The 19,382-nt window shown below is 37.9% G+C and overlaps 2 protein-coding genes across 2 annotated transcripts; both read left to right on the plus strand.

Moving 5' to 3' along the window:
- Positions 1-338: 338 nt before the first annotated feature.
- LOC117784251 (CCAAT/enhancer-binding protein) lies at positions 339-2,138 on the plus strand. The gene has a single exon (XM_034621940.1). It carries the CDS (start codon positions 606-608, stop codon positions 1,962-1,964), a length of 1,359 nt encoding a protein of 452 aa, XP_034477831.1. The 5' UTR covers positions 339-605; the 3' UTR covers positions 1,965-2,138.
- Positions 2,139-4,799: 2,661 nt separating this feature from the next.
- On the plus strand, positions 4,800-6,133 carry LOC117784062 (angiopoietin-related protein 7-like). The gene is made up of 3 exons (XM_034621663.1): positions 4,800-4,882; positions 4,931-5,805; positions 5,875-6,133. Exons 1-3 carry the CDS (start codon positions 4,811-4,813, stop codon positions 5,993-5,995), a joined length of 1,068 nt encoding a protein of 355 aa, XP_034477554.1. The 5' UTR covers positions 4,800-4,810; the 3' UTR covers positions 5,996-6,133.
- The last annotated feature ends 13,249 nt before the right edge of the window (positions 6,134-19,382 follow it).

Consider the following 19,382-nt stretch of genomic DNA (forward strand, 5'->3'; position numbering starts at 1 on the left):
CAGCGTTGACGACTTGTAAATAAAGAAATACTCGCATATAAAATCTGTTGCATCATTGCTGAAACACTTCAGTCGCTGAATCGCGTGCGTGGAGGCAACACTTTCCGCGACCACAACAACAACAAAAACAACAACGTGCAACAACAACGTCAACAACAATAATAATAATACGCAAAGCAGTGCGCGCAGCTGCAGTGACAAATTTAAGCGGCAAAAATATAATTTCAAAAACTCTTGTGAAAAATACTAAATTTTTTAAAAATGTGCTTTGATTGAATATAAAATAAATATCAAAAAGTGACAATTTGGAAGTAAAATTAAAGCTGGTTGCAGCCGCTTAAAAAATGTAAAGCAAAACAATTGTACACAAAAATTTTAAAAATTGTTGCAAACATTTCCAAAGAACAGTTTACCTCAAGAAGCGCAAAGAAGAGCCCTGAAAATGCTTTAGTGGCTGCAAAAAGAGAATATAAAAATATAAAAACAAATTTTTAAGAATATTAAGAATTACCAACCCCAACCCACAACGCGAACTCAATTGAAAGTTAAAATAAAGCAAAAAAATAGAAGGCATCAAAATTTTACCCTCATTCGCCCAACTCAAAATGCTGAACATGGAATCGCCTCAGATGTACGCGGATGCGGTGCAGACGCTGGCGCAGCTGGACCTCAAGAAGCAACCGCAGCCGTTGCCGCAACAGGCAACAATTGGCCAGATTACGCTGACGGCGATGTCCACTGCACAGCAGCAACAGCAGCAGCAGCAGCAGCAGCAACAACAGCAGCAGCAGCAACAACAGCAGCAGCAACAGCAGCAGCAACAGGTGACAACTGATGCGAATAACAATGCAACAGTTCAGGATGCAGCATTGTTGGTTAAGCAACATGCCATGCAGCAAATGCAGCTCAACAACAACAACAGCAACAATTTGCTGCAGAAACAAATGTTGCAACAATATAGCACACAAACGGACTTGGATGAACTGACCACACAGGAGATAACACTCGACTTGCAACATCTGATAGACGATCAGTTCAGGGATACAGAAACCTTGGGCATATTCAGTGATATGGTAACCAGTCCCGGTGGACTCTCAGCCACATTGCCACCCAGTGGCATGGTGAGTGCAGCGGCCAAAGTGTTGCAGCAGCAGCAGCAATCACTGGCCAATGCACGCCAGCAACAACACTCATACGGACGTGCGGCATTGGCTTACATGCCACAAGCCGTACACTCGAATGCCACATACAACAATCACTCGAGTGATGAGAACAGCTCCGTGGGCAGCGACTCCAGCAGCACCATCAAGGAGGAGCCCATCGATCCGGATTATCGCAGGCATCTGCAGGAGTCGGTGAGCAGCCAGGCGGCAGCAGCGTTCATCAACAACAGCAATGGGCTGTACAATGCCTATCAGAGCAACAACTTGAGCAACAACAGCAGCAACAACAGCAGCAGCAACAACAGCAACAGCAACAATGCCAACAACAACAACAATAACAACTCAACAAACACCACACAATTCACCAATCTGACAACAGCCAATGTCCTGGCCCATCACAATCTGCCACATTTAACGGCGAACGCACAGCAATTGCTGAAGCATCACAGCAAGCTGCAACAGTCACAGCAACAGCAACAGCAGCAGCACGCACACCAGCAACATCGCAAGCACAGCAACAAGCATGTGGACAAGGGCACCGAGGAATACCGAAGGCGACGCGAGCGTAACAATATTGCGGTACGCAAGAGTCGCGAGAAGGCAAAAGTGCGCTCCAAGGAGGTGGAGGAGCGCGTCAAGTCGCTGCTGAAAGAGAAGGACGCGCTGCTGCGTCAGCTGAGCGAGATGACCAATGAGCTTTCGCTGCATAAGCAAATCTATATGCAGCTCATGAATCACACGAATCCCGAAGTGAGTCGTGTCTGTCGGAGCTTTCTCAACACCAACGAGCATGCGCTGTAGCTGTGATTCCGAAGCCGACTGAAAGAGAGTGCAAGAGAGTATAAGAGAGCGCGAGTGTGTATAAGTGTGTGTGTGTGTGTGTGCGTATGTGCGTATGTGTGTGACTGATTCTATTTAAAAAGCTAAGCTTCAGGATGCAAAGCAAAATGATTCGAATCGCATGAATCAAACTAATTGAACAAAGATAATGTGAATAATATCAACAGACTTATCACCATCACTGTATATATGTATATGCAATTAGTTTGAGGCATTCAACTCGATTTATTTCTCTATTGCTTAGTATAAGTTTTAACTTTCTTACTACTTCTTCTATTACTTTATTTTGTTCTTTACTACTTCTACCTCTTTTACTACTTATTTCTAATGCTGCCTCTGGCATTCCTCAATTTGTACATTACTTTAGTTTTTTGGCTGGGCGTTTCTTATATTTTGCGTGTTTTGTTATCATTGCTTCTATTTTGTACTTAATTTTAATGAATTGTAAATTACTTTTGCACATTTTGATACAAATTATATAACATAGTAGGCATAAGTTAAGCCAAAGAAAAATAAAAATGTTTAAATATTATCGATGTATGTATGTATAAATAATGCAAGCAGGAAAGAAAACAAAAAATACAAAACAAAACAAAACAAAAACACACAAAAACTATTTATGTAAATCTATTTAAATATATACTTATATGTTTGTAATAAAATATAAAACAACAAAAACAACAACAACAACACTGGTGTGCAGCTCGCGCTATGCTTCTGTTTGCCCCTGCCACGCCCCGCTTTAGTTGTCAACCAATTGTTGAACCACAACAACAACAACAACAACAACAAACTTTTATTAGCAAATCTTTAGCTTTAAGCTTAACCTAATAAACAATTTCAACTGCTTTTTGTTGCACAGGAAACGAGAAAGAAAATACCCAAAATAAATAAGTAATATTGTATATTAATATAATTGTTATCTAGCAAAAATTAATGAGAATGCATACAACAACAAGAAGAAGAACAACAACAACAGCAGCATCAACAACAGAATATAAATAAAATATAATAATGCTTGTAAGCAAAGTAGATGAAAATGCTATTAATTTGTAAGGCCAACGCAATGTTCTCATTTTAATTTATAATCTAAACGACAAAAGAAACAAAACACACTGTAAAGCAAATATAAATAAATTTTAATAAACTTTGTATAGAAAAAAAATAATCAGAACTTTTTAATTATGTTGATATGAGTAATTTGCATTTAATTTAAAAATGCTGCCGTTTTTCATTAAAAAATGTGGTCGACTTTTCCATGCCGAGCTTCGCTTTGAGGCTAATGAGTCGGTGCAACGCAATTGGTGGCTAGAGAAATGAAAAGCGTTGCCAAAAAAATGTTGAATTAAATGTCTGCCATATTTAGGCGGTAAGCACAAAAGATGCAACTGCCGTCTGTTGATGGGCCGGCGATAGCGACAGGGCGATCTATGGGCTGGCAGGCTGGCAGGCAGGCGACAAGCTGTCCCGGGCTTGTGGCAAGGGGATGGGGCATTTTGGGGGCACGTGCTTGTGCAGAACGGACCCCAGACAATTGCCAAGGCGGCGTCGACACAATTTGACAGTAAGACAAACCCGAAACGAAAAGCAAATTTATAAACGACAAGCACAAAATTAATGCAACTAAAAAGACAAATTAACGCGCAGAGAAAGCCAAACAGCAGCAACAACAACAACAACAGCTACAACAACTGAAATGCATTGCGGCCCCGGGCAGATAATCACTTAAAAAGTTTTGGGCTAAGCCCTTTTTGGAGACCTGAGGCAGCGCTCAAACCAAAATTATAAAGAAAAAAAAAAAATAAAACAAAAAAAATATATATAAAACTTTCATTTGAGCTGCGTGCGTACAATTTGTCTAGGCGCTTCAGTTCCCCTCTCACCTCTCACCCCTCATCACTCCGCACTGCTCTGTCCAGTTGCTTTTAGAGCGTTGCATTGATGAGGCACTTTGATTGATGACAGCTAATTGCAGCCTCCAATTGCAGTTAGAAAGAAACAAAAAAAAAAAAACCGAAAAACCAACAAAAAGTGAAATTGTCGATGTGGGTGTCGCTGCCTCCCCATTCCCCTCGCGTTGCCTGCAACTTGCAGCATTTGTAGTTGAAGCATGACTTTGATAAGGGTTCTAAGCCGCTTTAGGTGAAAGCAGCTGCCTTGTCAAATGCTTAAAGCCAAGCTCATAAGAAGCATTTATGCTGCCGCAGAGACACATGCATCAATTCATCCTGCCCCTTGGCCACTTGAACAATTGCTGTGCCAACAAATTGACGCACAATTACTGCTCAACTAAGCGCCAAGTATTCGCACTCGCACTCGCACCACACGGCGTATGAGTTATGAGCGCCAAGTGATAAATTTGCAACAAGCGGCACATAAATTCATTTTGCATTATGCATATTTTCAATTTTATTTTTATTTTGCGTTCGTTAATTATGTGCTGATATATGTACGAGAAAGATTTAACAGGCAGAGACATTTGATTGGCATATAAAAAATAATTAATATAATTACTTTTTATTACTGGATGGCAATAACAAATTTCAATCAATAATCTTACATCTCTTTTATATTGATTTGCATTGATTTAATTATCTGATTACACTAAGTGTTATAGAACTGGGAAATTCTGTGCGAAAGCTTATCAGTAAATTTCAGCAAAATACTAGCTTACTTTCGAATTCAATTTGAAAATACATTTTTAGTTTATATTTGTTATTCATGCAAAGTGCTACTATATTCTTTGCAACTCTTTAAAGCTTATTTTTTATTTACGTATACGTAATATTTGTGTTATTGCCTGTAAAATGAAAATTTGTGTTTCAGTTTTCATTATTGTAGCTGGAGTGTTTGCAGTAATCAGTGCGGATTCTCTGTCTGTAAGTTAAAGTTAAAGACTAACTTAATAATTATCTAATTAAACGCAGTTTTGTCAAGATTCAAAAAGAACGGAATCGGATTGTGCTTCTTATTGCTATGCAGCCGTTAAACCTTTGCTACAAATGGCACCTCTGTGTCATAGCAAGGATCAGGAGATATCCGAGCTCAAGGATAAATTGGCCGAGCTGCAGATAAAAGTGGCAGTTTATGAAGAACGCAACTCTCAGTGTAAGATATCCGAGGAAGCACTCAGAAATCAGATAGAATCAGCTGAAAGTACTCAACCTAAAAGGCATTTCACACCAGTTTTAAATAACCCGGAGAATGAGAATGCGCCGTCGAATAATACACATGAAATTAAAGTTAAGGTGCCTAAATCAAGAATCATTGAGAAACATCCGGATGTTGAATATGAGTATCCCAGCAATTGTTTAGATGTTGAGTTAGGTGTCGTGATCCGTAGAGTTAAAGTAGATGGCATTGGACCCTTCCGTGCTGTCTGCTATGATGCTGGTTGGATGATGATTCAGAGGCGAAGAGATCAACGGACTAGCTTCCAGCAGAACTGGGCTGGCTATCGGGCGGGTTTTGGGGATCTGCAGAGCAGCTTTTTCATTGGCCTGGAGAAACTATATCGCCTGACAAACTCACAGCCCCATGAGCTCTACATTGAGCTGGAGGCTTACGATGGTCGCTCTACTCAAGCCCATTACGACAACTTCCGTGTAGGCAGCGAGGAGGAGGGATACAAATTAATTGAGCTGGGCGAGTATCTAGGAGAGGCAGGGGATGCCGGGGACGGCTTACGGCTCAACGTCAATGCCAAGTTCTCCACATACGATAGGGATAATGACAATATAGCTAATGGAAATTGCGTTAAGATTTATGAAAGTGGTTGGTGGCACAACAATTGTACAGAGAGGTGAGTAATCAGTCAGTCTGTCAAATTTTCTATCTATCTATTGATTATTAACTCTCTTTGTATTCATAGCAATCTTAATGGAGTGTATTTTAACGAGTTCAATTCATGGGATAGACGGAGCATTTGGTGGGGTCCTTGGATGGACCGTTATTCCTTGAAGTCGGTGGCAATGTATATCAGGCCAAAGTGAATCGAATTATTTATAAGTTTCGGTTTGATATTTATTAAATCCATTAAAGAAACATTTGGTCTTCTTATCTTTAATATACTGCTATAAATACTTTTATTTGAATAATTTCCTGAAATAAAACAATTGTTCGCATACTAATTTCAATATACGTTTTCAGTATAATTCTGTTATTCGACTTTTGTGCAAGTCTTTATGGTTTTAAATTGAAAATTTTGTGCAACAGATTTTTAAATAATGCTTGAAAATTGTAAGCTTAGAAATATGTAATCAAATTTCATTTTTTCCAAGAATCAAAGAGAATCAGTTTTTAAAATGAAATTAAATAAGAAACTAATCAAATTTTAAATAGTTTTCAGTTTGATATTTAATAAATTTTTCAAAGGATTATTAAGATTTCTGATTTTTTAAATCTGCTGTGACGAATTCGTTTCTTTGAATATCTTAGTTTCTTATCAATGCTCCACTTTAAGCAAAAGTAGCAGCATCCACTGCATTCATTTATCTTTTACACTTTAGTTTCGGTTTCGGCTGTTACACATTTTTATCATTGTTGCCTTTTCTTTATGCCTCAGCTGCAACAGCAGCAGCAACAACAATAAAAACTATAACGGAAAAAAGTGGGTTACTTCATTTTTATTTTCTTGCTTTTCAAGATACCAATACCAATAGCCATACTCAGCATTACATCTATGCATCTATCGGTCTATCTTTGTTTTTTTTAGCACAGATTGAGTAATAGTTTGCTGTTGCTGCTGTTGTTGCTGTTGCTGCTGCTGTTTGGCTTATATTTAAAGCCAAGCGTCGTGCCACGTCTCAAGTCCCCCCTTTGATCCCCGCTTGGCACTCGGCTCTCGTCTCTCGGCTCTCGGCTCTTGGCGTTGATCGTGTGGCCAACTGCTGCGGCAAGCGCGGTTTCACTTTCTATGCCGCTGACTTTTGCTATCTACCAACAGCAGCGGCAGAAAAACAACAACAACAATGAGGCAAGCATCCAGCAACAGCTACAACAAGTAAGAGTGCTCTAGTGGAGTATGCATGACTGCTGGATACCCACTAAAAACGTAACAAGCGAACATAAAACATTTTTAAGATTTGCAGCCACTTTCCAAAACATAACGTTTTGAGTACTGCGAGCAGCAAGAGCAAAGGCGATAATGTGACTAATTTAAGTGTTAACTTTAATGCAGCTTCTCTCAGCTATACCTCACTCGAGCACTTGATGAGTACAGGGTATAAAAAACGTAAACGGCGTTGCTCTGTTCACCTCTTTTTTTTTCCCGAACAATGCTTTGACTATTTTCTTTTCGACGGCCCCAAAGATCTGCTGCGTCTCCGAGTGTGCATCTGAGTGTGGGCCTCTTATGTAATCGTCTCGACGTTGTTGCTGTTTCTGTTGCTGTTGTTGCTGTTAAAGATGCCTTTTCTTTTGTTGTGCGGCTGATGACCAAGTTAAGATATTATGTTCGTTATGTTGCGCTTATTAACGTGGCCTACAAAAATTTGTTTTGCGTTTTTAATGTCTGTTGTTTAAACGATTTTTCCACCGTTATAAATCAAGCGTCAACGCAGAAAATAAAGACATCTATTTCATTTCCCCCCCCGTTGCTCTTCCCCCCTTCTTCATACCTTGACTATCCCTTCGGACAAGTTACGCAATTTGGCATCAAATGCAATCCCCTGGATTGAATTTATTCACTCTACGGCTCAGTCAGGCGGCACAAAAGTTAATAACAATAACAGCAACAAAAGATACTTAAATCTAGTTGTTAGAGCAGCAGCGACAAAAAAAACAACAGCAACAACGACAGCAGCACAATTAAAAACATATAAATTTATTTATATGCTAAGCGAAAACAACAATTGTTTTTATAGAAAGGGCCAAACATACGCGTAAAGACTCAATGTATCTTTCAGATACATAATACATACAAACTATCTATACAAATTTATGATCAGGCCCTGGACTCTGTGCCGTTCCATGTCTGAGGTGCAAAAATCGCGAGAAATAAATAGTTCTCCAAATAGAATATTATGAATATTTCTATGAATCTCAACGAAGCGCTGAATACCCTTTGTTTTGTCGTAAATCGGCTTGGCAATATTCAAATGCAATTTATAAAAGAAATTAATATGAAATTGACAAAGAAAATTAAAGGTTTTTTAATTTTATTACGTGTTTTTATTTTCAAAAATATGTGAGCGAAAATGTTGAGAAAATTAGTATTTGTTCGCTGAAATAATTGTTTATTAATAGCTTAACCGGTATACATATTTTAATATTCATAACATATTTTTAAAGCGAATTCTTCAGTTAAGTTTTGACAAATTTATGGCTGTCGGAAGTGAATGAATTAATTATTGTCAAGCTTCACAGCATAAGTGTAATACTTGATTTTTGGCAAGGGCATGGGCATGGGCCACAGACAGAAAGAAAAACTAAACTAAATCTAAAGCACTCACCCAAAGACCCATTGCCCTACTTTTCTTACAGAGCAACAAAATAAAAAAAAAAAAACTGTAGGAAATACAATAAAAAAATGAAAAAAAGAAACATATATATGTTAGAAAATAATCTCAACGCCAACACACATGGAATGTATGCAAGTGTATGTGTGTGTGTGTGTGTGTGTGCTGCTAGTCAACAAGACGTGCGTGTGTGTGTGTGTTTGTTTATGTTTGTGTTGGTGCGGCAAAATTTACAGCGCGCCCTTTTGAAAACTTCTTAAAAAAACACAAAAAACTCGCACAAGTCGCGCGCGCGCTGCTATTTTCATTTTTCAGCTGCGCGTTGGCGTCGCAGTCGCCGTCGCTGCCGACTTTATCAATCTGCCAGCGCAGAGGGAGACGGATGGCGGAGAGAGCGGGACGGGACGGGGCGGGTTGGAGTGGAGTGGTTAACTTATCTTAGGGCAAGACCCGACGCGTCGGAAAGAGATGGGCGCAGGGCTGCGAGCCCAGACACTTGTTGCAAGCAAGCAAACGCACAAACAACAACAAATTGACCCAATTTTTTTCAACAAAAAAAAAAATAACACAATTTTTTTTTTTACTGCACACACACACACAGACAGAGGGAACACAAACAAACCTAAATATGCCCTAGCCATAAAGAAAAAGCTCCCTTAAAGAATATAACAACAACAAGAGCAATAGCAACAATAATAATAAGAAATTGGAATTGTTGTTAATTTTTGTTTGCTTTGCGGCATTGTTGAGTTGTTTGCAGTTGTTGTTGCCTGTGCCCTGGAAGGGGGCACTGATCAACAGGGGGAGTAGGTCGGGAGGGGCGAGGGTTGCTTGTGGTGCAGCAAAACAGCAGAATTCACTTTCAATTTGGGCGCACTGAAAGAAGAAATGACTGTCCCGAACAACAACAACAACAACAACAGTGTCGGAAGAAGAGGAAAGTGGGGGCGGGGAGAACATGAACCAGAACAAGCACAATATCATACAGTTCGCTTGACTTTGAGCTAAAAGTAGGTCAGCAGCTGTAAAATAGACGCATAAATGAAGAACAAAAAAAAAAAAAAAAAAAAAAAATGAAAGAAACAGATCCAACTATCAAATCGAAATTTTTGTTTTTAGGGTGCCGCTGGGTGAGAAGAACTGGCAGAACCGAGCATGTGCATCAAGGGAAATGAAATGAAATTGGGAATGGGAATTGAGAATTTCGTGTAGATGGTATTGGGAATTTGAAATGGGAATGGGCTTGCGAATGGATATTTGGATATTGAATTGAAATGCAGAATGTGTCTGGATTCGTTTACATGATCTCTATGCATCTTTGCTTGAGGCATTTACTCTTGTCTAGAACTCTTCAAAGGCCCAGACACTGACTGTTAAGTAGGTCAGCATTGGAAAGACCAATAGAATCGGCCATTAGCAATTTGTGTGGTCAATTCAATGAGCAAACATATCATATCTAACTATCTAATTCTCCATTGTTCTCAGCCATATAATTTTAACTTGACTGCACTTAAATTTAAAGAATTTCGTAAACTGAACCTATTGTATTTTCCATCCTTTGATCAGCTCGGCCCATGAATTATAAGTCTTTATACTTATAAAATGACACGCTTTAAGCATTATGCTATAAATCTACTTGCCTCTGGGATATTTTGATGCATTTCTCATCCCCATTTAATGCTGCCAAAATCAGTTTTCTCTTCCCTCTGCTTATCTCATTCTTGCCAAAACGAAAAGAGAACAATATGAATAAAATAGAAGCTGCCAGAATGTATAAGAAAATGGAACAATAAATGCATCAAATTTGAATGTAATTAGTATAAAATGTACAGTCGTATAATGCAAGTATTATAATCTATATATATATATATAAACGTATTCCGTCTTAAAGTGCCAAAAATCATCTGGCAAGTGTTGTTGGGTTTGATCTTTTGTCTATTCTGCTTATGATTAACATAAATTTTAGTTTAAATACAGTTGAAAATGCAATTTCTGGAAGGCAAGTCAAGTTTTTATCTGTGTATGGTATTCAGTTGTGTAGCTATATTTCCATTCCTTTTTTTTAACGCCTTTTACGTAACTGACCTAAGCCATCTCGCTAAGTTGTCAGCCAGTTAAACATGTGTTATGTAACACTGCCTAAGCGTTTGTCTATTTTGGATCCTATACACTCAACTATAGCCCACATCCCATTCATGATTCTAATGTGTAGCGAGCGCATTATCAATCAGTCCCTCTTTCCCTTCCCTTCCTCCCTTCCCTTCCTCCTTCTGCTTCTTTCGATGCCCACTCATTGATCGCATACACAATACACTCAAATTCGATGTGCTCTGCCTTACAATCACAATTCGGATTTGTTTGCTTCTACTATTTTTATATGTTTCACTTTCAGTATACTCTACCTTGAGCTACCACGACTTTATTGAACAGTTGATGGCATATAAAAATGAATTCAAGAATTTTTATCAACCTCAGGGATAAAAGTATACATTTATTTATATATTGTATTCACTAATTTCCAATTGTAATTTCAAATTTCCGAAGTATATTAGGTAATTTGTATTACAATTTATTTTATTACATTTTATTACATTTTCTACGATTTATTATTACAAAAAAAAAGCTTATAAATTTTCTATGCATAATTATTTATTTTCTGGCGAGTTTTTTATTTTTTTCATAATTTACATTTCATAATTTTCATAATTTATTTATTTAACTAATGAATATTTTTTTCATATAGTTTGTTAATTTATTTTGAATAATTGATTAACCTACTTAACGGAAACATACGATTTTTACAAGATTGTTCAATATAAAATTTAAATAATTATAGATAATTGCTTTAATTAGCTTTTTATCTTTACATATTTAAGTTGAAGGGTATTTAAACTTCTGCATATCTTTTTTTTAAATTCTTTTGGTCCGTCTTCCGCATTTTCGGGTCACATGCGTGAGGTTTGTCTAGTCCGCATTTTGATTGGATTGGGTGTGTTAGTTTTGGATTTGTGAGTATGTGTATGTGTGTGTGTGTGTGTGTGTGTGTGTGTGTGTGTGTGTGTGTGTGTATGTGTTTGTGTGTGTTTGGGCCATTTAGTGACAACTGTGTATCGATTACGCGGCCTTGAAAGTGAAAAGGTGTCGAGTGAGGAACTTTCGCTTTTCAGACTGTTGTTGTGCGTGTGTGCTGTGGAGTGTCTGTGTGTGTGTGTGGGCTTTAAGACAGCTTTGTAGTCGACTTGCTGACAGGCTTAAAGTGCAAATTTAAACAACAATTAAACGGCGCGCCAATTCTGGCACTTTTCAGAGTTGGAATATCAAATGTCAGGCATCGCCCACGTGGAAAAGACGCCTACAATTTGAAGGAGTTATAGAGTTTGTCTAGTTGTCTGCTGGCTCATTTCCATAAGATCTGTTTAGTCAAAGCTGCTAGTTAATTGTCTAAAAAACAACAACAACAAATGGCTAACTGGCAACCTCATTTCATAAGCAGTTGCAGTTTAAAACATTTTGTGGCAATTAAATAACTGGGCGGCCCATTATATAAGGAGGCACGTAAGCAAACATTTAATTGTTTTAACTACCTATGCAAAGTATTACATATTTTTCATTTTTAGTTTTAGGTTTTGTTTATTTTTTTTTAGTGCGGGTATTACAAAATGCGAGTATTCAAAAACCGAAACTAAGTCATTTCATTAAGCGCATTTTCCAAAAAGATGAATAAATGAAATACAGTTCCGTTAACGGTGCTTAATTATGCATAAGCAAAAGAGTTGAGTGAAAAATGTGTTATGCGTTGTCTCTAAACAAAAGTCAAAAGCCAAATCCAACAACTAAATGCCCATAAACAGGCCCAAACAAGGCGACAACAGATGCAGATATAGAGACAGATAAAGATACAGATACACAGACAGAGAAAGATACAGATGCAGGTACAGACATCAATATATTTATAAATACGGACACAATCAATGGAAACTGAGACCCACGTCAAATCCATTTTCGCGTAATCATAAACAACAGACAGAGAAGGAGAGCGAGCAGAAGCGAGAGAGAGAGAGAGAGAGATGTGGAGATGGAGATGAACGTAACTCTAAACTCGTTGATGCGGCTGTGCCAGTTACATGAACTACATTTCTTGAGATGCTCCAACCAGTTATAAACCGGAACTGGCGCGCATAACGGTACATACGCTGCTCAGAGATCGAATTGTCTCTCCAAGCCCAAAAGCACATCCAACTCTCACTCTCTCTGTCACTCTCACTCTCACTGTCACTCTCACTCTTACTCTTACAGTTGGCGCTGATTGTCTCGGCCTGACTTTTGCGTTTGCTTTTGCATTATTCATCCGCATTCGAGGCATTTTCAAAGTCTTCCTCTTGACCTTGGACTCAACAACAGCAGCAACAGCAACAGTTACAGTAACAACAACAACAACAACGGCAACTTGTCGCCGTCTTCGAAAGCAGCGCCAAAAGCGTGTGCCACAAAAGAAAGCCAAACCACTTTTACTTTCAAGCTCAGCCGGCGAAATGAAATGAGGCAATGTCGGCCTGGCCAACTGGCTATGCTGCTGGCTCTGTTGCTCTTGGCCCGCTGCCTGTTGACTGCTGCTGCTTTTGGCGCCAAAATGTGGTGGCACTCTTGGCCAGAGCATGATGCGGCATAAATCAGCTAACCAAAACAATTTCTGTGTGGGTCAGCGGAAGTGACAAATGATAATCCAAGATAACCATATATTTCTCCCACATTCCTAAACATTTTGATGTCCTTTAGAGCAAGGGAATTTTATGTCATCTCTGCATATTTACAAGTAATTGAATATAAACGGACTAAAGAGCAGAGTTACTATTTAATATGGGTAAAATAAAACAACCAAAACAAAAAAAAATATATATATAAGATAGGAGTTAAAGTTTACATTTTTGTCACAAAACTAAACATTTTTGTCGCGATGCAACATTTCATTAAAATAGACTGTAAGACCTTAAGAACACTTGACTTGACTGTATGAACATTTAATTTTTCATTACTTGCATTTTTCCTTATTGTCTTAACATTTTCAGAAAACAAAATATTTAAAAAGAATCCTCATGAAACCTGTAATACTTATTAGTTAAGACTACAGCTGTACTCTTAATAGCAATAGTAAAAAATGTATGCATTTAGGCAAGCAATGTATTAATTTCCATTAAGCAGCACAAAAGACAACTGAGCGTATGAGTAATATTGACATACACTCCATCATATGTAATTCATACGCACTGTTTACTTTCAACTATTATTAAAAAGTAAGTTAATAATTTGACTAACTTAAATAGGGCTTCATAACCACACTTCATATTATACAATAAATATTAAAATAGATTTTTTTCTAAAAAATTCGGAAATTGCAGTTCGATTAGTTAACAGAGTTGAAGCATGTGGCGTTGGGGCGCCACTAAAGTTGTTGTTGCAACGCGAAACAGGCCGCTGAGTGGCCAATGTGAAAAGGAAAATTGTAGAAAGGAAATTGAAAACACCAAAAAAAAAAAAACCTGAACTCAACTCAAGTGTTGAAGTGTCTTGAACAAACAAACAAACAAGCAAACAAACGACAACGATGCCGATGCTGATGTCGATGCCGACAAACAAACATAGGGGAGAATGACGATGGACAGGAAAGCAGCGGGGTGAACTGGGAGTGGGGACTGGTATTGTGACTGAAACTGGGACTCTGGGAGACTGGCTGAATACTGCAATAACTGCGGGGGTAGGGATACAAAGCGGTGGTAAGGAAGGGGAAACACACACTTGTAACTGCATGCTAACATGTTTTCAACAATTTTTGTTTTTTTCACTTATTTATTTATTTATTAAACAAACCGACAGCAACAACAACAACAAGCAAACTCGTTTGTTATTTGTTGTTGCTGTTTGCATATTTAATACACACACTTTAGGCCAAAAAGGCACACAGATACAGATGCAGATAGAGAAACAGAAACAGGCAAAGCTAACACTATATATGCATATGCATGAATATTATGAACCTACCTAAATTCACAGTGCCAAAGAGAGAGAGAGAGAGAGAGAGAGAATGGGGAAAGAGAGGGGAAATATTTATAGTTTTAGTTGACAGGCAGTTACATCATTTTAACCGTTATGCGTATGACATTAATTTGCATGCGACGTCAAGCGCAAATTAATTTCATATTCGCATTTATAATCACTCTTTATTTTTTTGTGAGCGATTTGAAGCAGGTACTCGTATCTTTGTTAGATGATCATATCAGGAGAGTCTTCTTCCCCTCCCCTTACCTGTACCTACTTCTCACGTCCCAATTCCTGCTCATCTACATTCATAGTTTGCCTAGTCACGCTGCCGTGGTTCTTGCGGCTTGCAAAATCTTTACTAACTATTTGCTCAATATTTTCCATTTCCTCACCAAGCGCCGCTTTTCGTAGTCCCCCCAGCAGCAGTTTTCCTTTCGCTTTCATTGACGCGTGAAGTGGCTTAGCATAGGGCAGGAATAGTAGCAGCACTAACAACAACTAACGACAACAAAAACAAGCAGCAGCAACAAGTATAGAATTTTAAATACCCTAACCTGCTGAGTTGGAATAATAATATTAATCATGAGAATATACAGTTCTCTCAATGTATTAATGGGCTGTTTAATAATTCTAGATAATTAATTAATTTATTTAACTTTCAAAATAAATAAAATTTTAATTGTTTAATCGATTTTATATATTTTTAAATAAAATAAATAGAGTCTTTTAAAAGAAACTTACTCTAGTTCATATACCAAATATATCCTATATATTGTATATTTTAATTTAATATATATTTTTTCCTTCTTATAAATTGTGTAATGTTTAATCTTAATAATAATTTTAAATAGATGTTATAATAGTGTCTTGAATACTAAGCCTTTGCTTGTAGCACTAGATATAGAAATAAATAAATATATATGGAAGCTGCATGAAAATTTGTATATGCTTTTAAGTTAGCGTATCAAAATGCTTAGTTAATGTGCATTACATTTTCGTGATTCTGATCGATATCGCCAGCCAGCGGCAGTGAGCGTCTCTATAGTTAATAGAGCTTTTGTTGCAGACATAATCAACGAAGCAGAAACCGAAATGCTCCTCTAGCCTGCCAATGCTCCCCTGTCGCCTGTCTTCTGTCCCCCTCTCTTAGTGGGCCACTCTGTGACTCGCTTTTCGGTTTCGTTTTTTATTTTCAATTTTTGTTTTTTTTTTTGGCTGGGCGGTCAATTAAAGCAAATGCATAGCCCCAAAATACCATCGGAACTTTAATTTCAATTATTTGTCAGGCCAAGACTTGAGGCCCACATGCTGTGCCTGCATAATATCGAATGATCGTCGAATGATAATTGATAATGGGAAATGTATATGGTAAGAGTGTGAGTGCGAGAGTATGAGAGTATGAGTATGAGTACGAATGCGAGTACTCGTTCGATTATTTGAGCATGTGTATGTATGTGAGTGTGTAAACTGCATAAGAAAACGAAACAGGCAGAGGCCGACGAGGCACGAAGACCAGCAAGAAAATCAAGCAAACCAAAACGACAGCAACAACAACAACAACAGCACCAAAAACCATAATAATATTAATTCCAGTGTGTGCTTCCACGTTCGTTTGTAGTTGTATGAGAAACTGGGTCAGCGTGTCGTTTGTGCTTACACACACACACACATAAGCACACACACACACACACCAGAGTACAACAAATATATGCACACATGTAAGTTGTTGCTGCTGCTGCTGCTGTTGTAGCTGTTGCTGCCGGCGCACGATAGAAAGTGAAAACGAAGCAACAGCAACAGCAACCACAATAACAACAACAACAGCAACAACAGCAGCAACGACAGCGACTACGACAACAAAATGGCTATGAGACTATGACGAATGTACGGCAAGAAAAATCACATAATCGCCGTCGCCGTCGCTGTCGCCGTCAGTGACAGTAGCAGCAGCAACAGCAGCAGCAGCAGCAATCGCCAGGCAACAGCAAACAACGACAACAACAACAACAACAACGTCAAATGAATTATAATTTAGGGAAAATTATGCACGCAGCGCTGTAAATATAAATAAATAAATGATAATAAAAAATCGAGGCACAATTTAAACACACGTCAGTTTTTTTTTTTCTTTTTGGACAACAAAAAATTTCTAAAAATTACAACGTTTTGGGCCCTTTCAAAAATTGGACACCCAAGAGTTAAGATTACATATGAATTATAATGACATGGAGTTGAAAAATATAAAATATTTAAGCACTAATAACTGTCTTACTAATTACGAGACGATATCCTTTAAAGTAACTCATACGCCGCGTATTCCACTTTGTGGGTGATCTTTGAATAATACTAATAATATAAATTTTATTAATCACAATTTAGCTAATTAATAAATAAATTACTTATTTCGGAATATTTTTATGCAACTTTTTATGGGGATAATTCATACGTCATGTACATACGTACATATGAAAAGAACATTAACATTTAAATTAATTTTAATTTTACATTCATACCTTAAAACTCTATTTAAATTCTGTCTCGTTATATAAATAAATATCTAAGTATAATAGTCATAAAAAAATATCATAGATAAGTCGATTTTTATCAATATTTTTATCCTTTTGAATAAAATTGAGATAACTCATACGCCAAGTAGGCAACTAAAGGGCAATAATGGAATAATATTGCCTTAAAAACCAGAAGCAAGTTTATTTATTTATTTAGTTCTACTTGAATGTCTTAAATATATATATATCTATTTTTGTATATAATCTGAAATTATCTTTATCTTTAAGGTGTACATACTACTGCTTACAGGTAAAATGCACATTGATTTGTATGGGAAATTAGGCGCACGTTTAACAATTTGAAAGACAATTGCTGTCGTATTTGAGATGATCATAAATTGATGGTACCCGAAAATAAACGAATATAAATAAATGTGTCAACAATTGAGGCTAACAAAAAGCGGCTGCAGATGCTGCGATAACTGTATAAATAAAGTCAGCCGCAGGCGCAAACGGCTGAAACGTGATCAGGCAATTACGAATTGGCAGCAAAGGAGACAAAAGGCTCTTCAGCTGCAAGTGAGTGGGCAATTGAATGGGGCAAGGGGCATGGATCACGGGGGCAAAGCGGCAACCGGTTCAGGAATAGCCAGGCCAGCAAAGACCACACCCAAAACAAGAAAGCGCGTTGAAGAGATTTACTAGCTGTGATTAGACAGTTGTGTGTGTTGTGTGTGTGTGTGTGTTGTGTGTGTGGGCAGAACTGCTGCCAGAGAAGCGGCTCTAAGCCAATATAGCGCTGGACAAGCTGCTAAAATCAACGAAGCGCTGCGAAAAAAAAAAACACTATATATATATATAAAAATAAAATATCGCGCGATTACGAAAGCTAGCGAAGATACTCCAAGCCAAGTCGAAGCGAAGTCAAGCCAAGACAAACCAAGCCAAGTCGAACCAAGCCGAAGCCAAAGTCGAAGACGAAGACTAAGTCGAAGTCGAAGTCAAGTTAAGCCAAGTTGGGGCTGCCACCAAGTCACTAAGTCAGTCAGTCAGTCAGTCGGCCCACGGTATGCGCCCCCTCTGCCCCCACTCGTACCCCTCTGCCCCTGTTAGCTGAATGCCTGCAACGACACACATATTTGCTAGTAGCTAAGTTTTGTTTTGTTTAGCGCTTGGCCTGGGTCTGGGCCTGGTTATATCATCAGCGCTCTTACGTGCCAGCCAAATGGTCAGCGGGGCTGGAGCGACCGACTTAGGAGTCCGCGTGCGCGTTTTATGCATTTTCAAAGCGGGACACCAACAACAGCAACAACAGCAACAATAGCAACAACAACAACAACAGCAGCGCTAAATGCTCGACTGGCCAACTGGTTGGCTATTTGGCTATTTGGCTGCTTGGCTCAGCTTGGTCAGCCAACGAGTCCAAGTCACTATCTTCGTCGTCTTTGGTCTTCAGTCTTCGGTCTTCGCTTTTGCCGTCTCACTCTCACTGTTCATTCATTCACTGTCCCACTGTACCCGAGTCCGTCCGAGTGTCCGCATTTGAATAATGTTTGACCCAAATTCAAGTTTTGTGCGCGCGCTTTTGGCTGACAAGAAAGAGTTAGTTACTAACAAAAGCCCAGCTGAAAAGTCAACAATGCCCCTTGCTGTTGTTATTTTATTTTTACTTTTATTTTTCAATTTACTATTTTTCTTTACTACACTTTTTTTTCCCCATTTCTAGTCATTGTTGTTGTCTAAATGCCATTTTTCTGCGTGTGAAAAGCTGTCAAAAATCATTTGATTCGGGTGTTAAAATTGTTTGGTATTATAAAAGCTGCGTCAGTTTTGGTCAGGCTTTAATGTCATGCCATCTATTTTATCAGTTAACATAAAAAAAATAAATGCACTGCTTTTTTTTTCTTACATATTTTTAATAGCTGCGCGTCATCACAGCAAATCAAAATTTTGGAATTCACGTGAACTTTTTAAACATGTAAACAAAATAAGAAATGAGTCAGATTGTCCTTGAGATGCTGCGATCACTCTTGGAAATTTTTTCTTTTAATTTGTAAACAAACTCTGAATATATTCATTTAATTTACATGCAGATAGTTTGTATGAATTCGATACCCGGATCCGGATCTTTGATAACCGGATAAATAGTTGAGTAAAACTTGCATACTGATTCAGCGAAACTTTTGCTGATATTAAAGGGTTAAAAATGGATGATTAGAAAAACAAACTAACGGATTTAAAAGCTAATAATAATTAATTATTAACAATAGTACTTAAGGATAAAACACTAAAATCAAATTACAATTATTGCATACTTTATTTGATTACATAACGTTGCATAAAATCTTTGCCCGAACTTTCGAGAATTGCATCGAAGC

Source organism: Drosophila innubila (genome assembly GCF_004354385.1).
Source record: "Drosophila innubila isolate TH190305 chromosome 2R unlocalized genomic scaffold, UK_Dinn_1.0 1_C_2R, whole genome shotgun sequence".
Lineage (NCBI taxonomy): Eukaryota > Metazoa > Arthropoda > Insecta > Diptera > Drosophilidae > Drosophila > Drosophila innubila.